General features: G+C 41.2%; 2 protein-coding genes across 4 annotated transcripts in view; both read right to left on the reverse strand.

The window, feature by feature from the left end:
- The window catches only part of LOC106956979 (paxillin-like), a 40,140-nt gene extending 39,898 nt beyond the window's left edge, over positions 1 to 242 (reverse strand). Inside the window, exon 1 of one of the 3 annotated variants that reach the window (XM_015048134.1) lies at positions 5 to 227. In XM_015048134.1, the coding sequence (XP_014903620.1) occupies positions 5 to 17 (13 nt within the window). In that variant the 5' untranslated portion in view covers positions 18 to 227. Of the gene's footprint in view, positions 1 to 4 lie in introns of all 3 variants that reach the window. The other 2 variants (XM_015048133.1, XM_015048132.1) reach the window with 2 other exon arrangements.
- A 2,953-nt stretch (positions 243 to 3,195) lies between these two features.
- Positions 3,196 to 6,795, reverse strand: myl2a (myosin, light chain 2a, regulatory, cardiac, slow). Its single transcript, XM_015048119.1, has 7 exons — positions 6,475 to 6,795; positions 6,100 to 6,192; positions 5,548 to 5,623; positions 5,349 to 5,453; positions 4,406 to 4,484; positions 4,183 to 4,231; positions 3,196 to 3,976 (listed from the first exon to the last, which is right to left on the reverse strand). The coding sequence occupies exons 1-7, from the start codon at positions 6,475 to 6,477 to the stop codon at positions 3,872 to 3,874; spliced, it is 510 nt and encodes a 169-aa protein (XP_014903605.1). The 5' UTR covers positions 6,478 to 6,795; the 3' UTR covers positions 3,196 to 3,871.

Below are 6,795 nucleotides of genomic sequence, written 5' to 3' on the forward strand. Positions count from 1 at the left end.
TTACCTAAATCATCCATGTTGGACGCCGGAAATGGTTCCAGCGGTGAGAACCGGACCGGTCCCTCTCTCTGACGGACACAGCTGGACTACAAAGGTGCCGACTCGGCTCCGACAGACGCAGAAATCTCCCCGGATGAAAATTTCTCCAGCTGGACGCAGTGAAGTTTTCAAGTCCTCTTGCTCCTCCTCCTCCTGGTGCTGCTCGACGAGCCTCCAGCAGACTCAAAAACACACACACACACACACACTCACGCATACACAACCGGCTGCACCCCCCTCCACACACAAACACACACACCGCAGGAGTCCTCTACAGTCCACATCCAGCCCTCCTGCTGCTCCTGCAGACACAACGCAGAGGGAACAGCGGCATCTAGGGGCGCAGAGAGGTACTCGCATCAAGAGTGAGGTATGCGGTGCTTGTTATTCATCATTCATGGAGGTTTCACATTTTATCACGTTAGAATCACAAACGTCGGTACATTTTAACAATATTTTATGTGATAAACTCAACATAAAATATGAGGTGAAAGGCAGCGGATACTGGGTTTAGAATCTCGCTGATGTATTCAGCCCCTTTTATTCTAATGTCATAATGAAATACTTTATAAATGTAAGTTTGTAAAGCCACTTTTTGGTGCAAATACAGCTGTAAGTCGTTTGGGTTTTTCAAACACACTATTTTTTTCCTCAACATCCTCCACAGAATAATTCAGGTTCAGTCAGGCATTATGTAAAACATCATATGTTAAGTTTTGCAACAGACTCTCAGTTTGATTTTGGTCTGGACTTTGACTGGACCATTTTAGCATCCTACTATTGTTGTACTGACATTGGTATTTAGCTTAGCATCTCCCCGTGAACATGTCCCAGTTTTTCTTTCCTCACATAAGAAAATCATTCCCTCGTTTCGCAGCATGGTGTTTTATGTAGTGCTAGTTTTGCCCACATAGTATTTTCTGTGTGGTCCAAAAATTTACATTTTTATCTCATCTGATCAGAGCACATTTATTTTTACACATTTCCTGCATCTTTAATCAGAAGTTGACATTTCTAAGTTGTTGAGTTAGAGATATGAACAGAAATGTCCCTTGAGGTTTGCTTTGTGGGAGAGCAAGAAGTTCAGTCTCCAACCTCAATCTTCCTTTTCTGCACTTTCCTTTTGAGAAGTTTCTAAATGAGCAAATATATAACAACTCGTCTTTTGGTTGAGGGGGCTTGTGCAGGTATAATTTAATGTATTTTCAACTAAAATGAGAAAGAAATTAAGACTATTTGAAGTAAGTTGTGTGTGGGGAATATATGGGGCTTGGAGGTGCAGAACAGATTCAGAGTCAACTATTACTGATGTTCTGACAGCATACTCCATAAGTTACTCCTGCATAAAAGGTAACCCAGATTTTGAACGTGTGCTGCTTGAAGTAAGCTGAAAAAAACAAAACTTTTTAAATAGTTGGTGAAACCCAATAATTCATGATCTACTTCTTTTAATGAGAAGATGTGCTTAAGAAAGGAAACTCAGCATAACCTTCAGTTACTTCTCCTTAAAGCAATGAATCTGGATCTTCCCTCATCCGATGCTCAAGGGGATGTAGAGGCGGCACCTAAAAGGTTGCAGGGAATACTCTGTGCAGTGTAGCTTTCTGACAGATTTCTAAGCAAAAAGTAGAAATGTGGTTTTTTTTTTCCACATTCAAAATTGTAAGTAAATAAATACCGTTTCTGTTTGGACAGTTTCTTCTGGGCTTGTGAAGCCCTGCAACATTGAACAAAACACCAGTTGAATTAATGGCTGTAAAGTTATGTTTTGATTTTTGAATAGATCACATCTCTAAATTTAGACATAGATTGAAACCACAAACCAATAGTGGTCATGTGCATGAATTTCCTGTTTAATACCGTGTAAACAGCATTTATTGTGACAGAGCTCATAAAACTCGGCATCAGAATCATTAAGCCAGAAGCAAACCAAGTGAAGAGAGAATAGCAGGACTTTTGCTCTCCCACAGGAGTGATGCACTAATGCATGTAGCCACCAGGTGGCAGTGCAGCAGTTGTAAAATAATCACGCCGTGCCTTACCGTGTGCTTGATGCTTGGAAACGTCTAACAGATTAAAATAAAGAATGGAAACAACGTTCTTTGCAAGATGGAGCAAAGCAAAATCAAGCTGAGAAGATGCTGGACGTACTTTCAAATTCTGTCTCATTGAATCATTTATTTTAACTAATTACTAGAGTCTCAACCAAAACCACCACAAGCAAAGGTTCCTCATTCACAGCAGGTGGAACGTGGTAAAAAAAAAAAAAAGTTTTCTGGGTAACTCCAACAAACTGCCATTAAATAGACTCACTCTGCTCAAACAGGAGCTTCTAACAATAAACCCATCCATTATTTCTCATGGATGAACACCAAGTCCACTTAGGGACTGCATTAGACGTCAATACCGACCTCTAGTTGCACCATCAGCACAGTAAATAATGGTTTTTCTGAGAAGCAGTTGTTGTAGTATTGTTTATTTAATTAATGTAGACAGTTATGTTCACAGGTTTACTACGGGTACTACAAGTTATTAGATACATTTAATTAGATATTAAAGTGTTTTGATGTTTTCTGTTCCCACTTGCTCATGTCATATAATTTCAGTCGGTGTACCTGTAAATCTGATTTGTTTATTGATATTTTCCTAAGGCATGAGGGGATTTTTGACCACATTATTATAAGTACACAGATGAAAACAAATTTCAATGTTATGTATTCAGATCTAACCTCACTTTTACTGCTTCTATTGATGAAGACGGCATCATCCGTTCGTGAGCTTAAAGTCGTCGCAGCAGCTCGACTCCAAAGTAACAACAAGCCTTTTTTTGCGAGTGAAGTCGTGTGTTTCAGCAGTCACATATTACTAAGAGCCCACTGTGCCATACATTTCCACACTGTACATCTCTAATTCCAAGTGTGGTCCCTGGATTCAGCTCTCTGGGATTTAAGATGAATAGAAAAGCTGCTATTCCCAAGTTCACTTCTAAATCTGTCAGTAACAGAAGCTTCTGGTGTAGTTATTTATGAAGCACAGGTGTTAAACTCAGGTAGCAGCCTGTTTGTAACTATGTTTATTCTTTTTTTACATGCATACACTTCATTTAGTGCTTTGCTAAAGTACGCACATCCCTTAAACTTGTCCACTTTTTTTTTGGCCAAGTAACAACAACAAACATTAATAATTTTTGGTAATTAATGCCATTCTTTACCCAAGCTCAGGAAAAGCATCTCTACTGCATGATGCTGCCACTACCGTTCGCCACAGTGGAGTTTGGTATGTTCATGCTAAATCATTAGGAGGCTTCTGAAGGAAGCTGTTCGAACTCAGGGGTGTCAAAGTAAAGGGTGAACTGAAAATGCATGACACACTTTTCAGATTTTTATTTTTTTTAAAACTTTGAAAACGTGCATAATTTTCCTTCTGTTTGCACTATTATGCACGATTGTGTTGGCATGCCATCAAAACTGACGTTTGTAGTGGGGAACAAGGCAAATGGTGGAAAAGCTCAAGGGATGCGAATAAGTTTGAAGGCACTGTAAAAACAGACAATAGTAGCTTTTGGTCTACAAAATTAGGATAAAAATATGATAATTAGTCTCAAAAATATACCAGAAATAAAACAGAACAAAAACATTTTGTTGCAATTAAACTCTTAGCTGTCTGTATTTGTTTTTGTTTTGAGAAAAATAGTTTGGAAGCATCGTTTTTTTTGTTTTTTTTAGTCTGACTGTACAGAAACAATGAAGTTAACATAAGCAAAAAGCTTGCATTTCTCACTTTTAGCCTATAGAGTTGCTTAAAAAAAAAAAAAAAACATGATGAAAAAGGTTCACTCTTGGTCTTTTTCCTCTCCGTGAGTAATGATGTGCACCAGGTTCTTGTAGTCCAGGTTTCCAGCCACATCAGGGGGGAAGGCGGTAAACATCTGCTCCATCTAACCGGCGAAACACACGAGAACGCCTCATCACTCAATCTGCATCAAAAGCTGGGATGATTCACCACCATTTCTTGATTTTTTTTTTTTTTGTAATTATTATTCTGGAAGAAAATGTAATGACGTCCATTCTTTTTCAGAGTCACCCACTCGCACCCAGTAATCAGCAATAATGGCGACAATTAGCGTAAAACTCCACAATGTACCTCTTCAGAGGAGAATCGGTCGGCCTGCGTCGTTAGCATCTGTGTCACGCTGGAAAGAGAAGGAAGAAAAAAAAAAAAGAGTCTTCAGAGCGACACTCTGTGAATTGGGATGAACAACTGCAGCCAGAGCATCATAAACAGTGACAGGAAGCGAACGCAGCGTTGCTTTCAATGAATTTGCAAACTTCGTGTGGAGTTAGGCGTGCGTCCTCCTGACACTTACTAGTCTTTCTTCAGTATGCCGTTTCCCTCGGGGTCGAAGACTTTAAACGCATTGAGGATGGTCTCCTCTGGATCCGCACCTGGAGTCATTAAAGCAGCCATCACCATTCTTCAAACACACTTACTTTTAATGACTATTTAGTTGCTCTTCTTGCAGTTAGTGAAGTATGTCAGTATGTCTGGAATGAGCTCCTATTTCACTGCTATAAGATTCATGATGTGTCACAGCATGAACATCTTTCGGCTGATGTTGGTACATTTTTTTTTTTTTTTTTTTTTACATATTGCTAAAACTGGACTAATATTAATGGCAGATATTAATTTCCATCTTAGCCGTTTATGTGTTCCAGGGTTGGCCATCTTGTGCAGGATTGTGGGGTTTTTAACTGAAGCAGAGAAGCAACGTCAGTGGTGTCGAAAAGGTGGAGAAATAAAAAATATCTGTAAAAAATAACAGCAGGCCCTGATAAGGACAGCACTACTGCTGCTTAAGTTTTCCTCCTACAACTATTAGGCTCTTGAACCAAAGCAGTCAATCAGTGAAGCAATTTTGTTTTTGTGTGATGCCAAAATATAATTTCTGCACTCATAAAAGACCCTGTAGGAGTGACTTTGTAACGTCTGGTTTGTTTTTCCAACATGATGGTCCACGTTGGAGCCTGATGCAGTGTGAACAGCATCAGCTTTATGCATGTGGTGTAATTCTGAAGCCAGGATGTGGAGATGTTAACATCCTCTGCTTTGACTGCAGTTGGAAAAATCTTCTTAAGCAACAGACTACGCGTCACTGGTAACTTTTATTTATTTATTTATTTTTTTTTAAAGCCGCTTTACTTTTATATCAGAATTACTCTGACTGGAAATGGTTTCCATCCCACTTCTGCAGCGCATATTTAGCACAGAGAGATAACTCGGAGTAGCTTAACCGCTGCTTATGTTCTTACCTTTCAGCTTCTCACCAAACATTGTGAGGAAGACTGTGAAGTTGATGGGACCAGGAGCCTCTTTGAGCATGTCGTCGATCTCTTCCTGCTTCACATTCAGACGTCCTTTGGGAGCAAACGCGCTACATAATGAGCAGGCGGATCGTCGGCACTTGAAGACCGACGTCCCTACGGTCCTTGAACATGCATGTCGACATACCAAGAGCAGCGAAGGTGTCCCTCAGATCGTTCTTGTCAATGAAGCCGTCTCTGTTCTGGTCCATGATTGTGAAGGCCTGAGATCAGAGCAGAGAGAAAGCTCCATTACTTTATTTTTTTCTTTTAAAGCGATTGTTTCAAGCCATCTCTGTAACAGTAATGCTTAAACTCTAAATCTAAATGCTTATTTTTTTTTTCTCAGAACTGCATTCACAGATGAAGACTTAAGTATTTATAACTTGTAAACCCCCTTAGGATCGCGTGCGGCATCCGGGGCGCGCGCAGCCGTTCATCTGCGGCCTAATCGCTGATGACACCGTCTGAATGTTTGGGCACCGCCGACCTTCATACCGACATACCGCGAGCTCCGCTGTTGCCCGAGGCATGAAAATAGACAGGTGGCCATACTGAGGCCGGGAACAATAGAAATGGACAAGGAGGGAAAGTAGCCGGAGCCCTCGGTGTGTGTGTGTGTGTGTGTGTGAACTGTACTCAGGCCGCGCAGAGACGTTTGGGTTTCAGAGGGAACTGAATCATTCCGAGCCGCGCTCACCTCTTTGAATTCCTGGATCTGGGCCTGCTCGAACATGGAGAACACATTGGAGTTGGCTCCCTCCGCCGCCCTCTTCTTGGCTTTCTTGGGGGCCTTTTGGCATGAATAAAAAAAAAAACAACAACCATAAACTAGATGCTTTTAAATACAGCACCTTAATCAGCTAAAAAGTGTCGCTTTAAGGATGTAAACAAGCACATTTTACACACTTCCACTTGATGGCCGGTGTTCAGATTATGAACGAAAGGACAAAATTTATTCCGCAATGTAACAGAGTTATTCGCCATCAGCTGTCCACTCTGACAGCAGCTCCTCCGGAGCCAAGAAAACACACCTGTCCTTACAGTAACAAACATGTCACACATGCCGACTTACCATGGCCGAGCAGCTGGGATGTCAGACCGACAATGATGCCAGTGAACAATGGGGGCGATTGTGGGTGGCCTTTTTGTAGTCCCCGAGCCACAGCTCCACTGGATGATATTTATAAACTATGTCCTCTTTAGGAAGTGACAGGTAAATGACGCTTTATACAACACTTATAGTGCTGCGGGGCTCTCAGAGGAAAAACACAGCTCTGACATGACGGGCATCTCTCTGTGTCGTCTTGATCGACACAGGACAAAGAGGCTGGAGGAACCAGTCTACAGCAACAAGAGCAGGCTGAAGGTTGACACGCTTGAGCATTTTTTTTGT

This window comes from Poecilia latipinna, unplaced genomic scaffold, assembly GCF_001443285.1.
Source record: "Poecilia latipinna isolate Pla-1442-1.1 unplaced genomic scaffold, P_latipinna-1.0 Scaffold861, whole genome shotgun sequence".
In the NCBI taxonomy this organism is placed as follows: Eukaryota; Metazoa; Chordata; class Actinopteri; order Cyprinodontiformes; family Poeciliidae; genus Poecilia; species Poecilia latipinna.

Coding starts and splice junctions, on each gene's coding strand:
- myl2a (XM_015048119.1), bottom strand. Junction 5,454..5,547: donor GGACACCTTCGCTGCTCTTG/GTATGTCGACAT, acceptor TTGCTCCCAAAG/GACGTCTGAATGTGAAGCAG. Junction 4,485..5,348: donor GTTTGGTGAGAAGCTGAAAG/GTAAGAACATAA, acceptor TAATGACTCCAG/GTGCGGATCCAGAGGAGACC.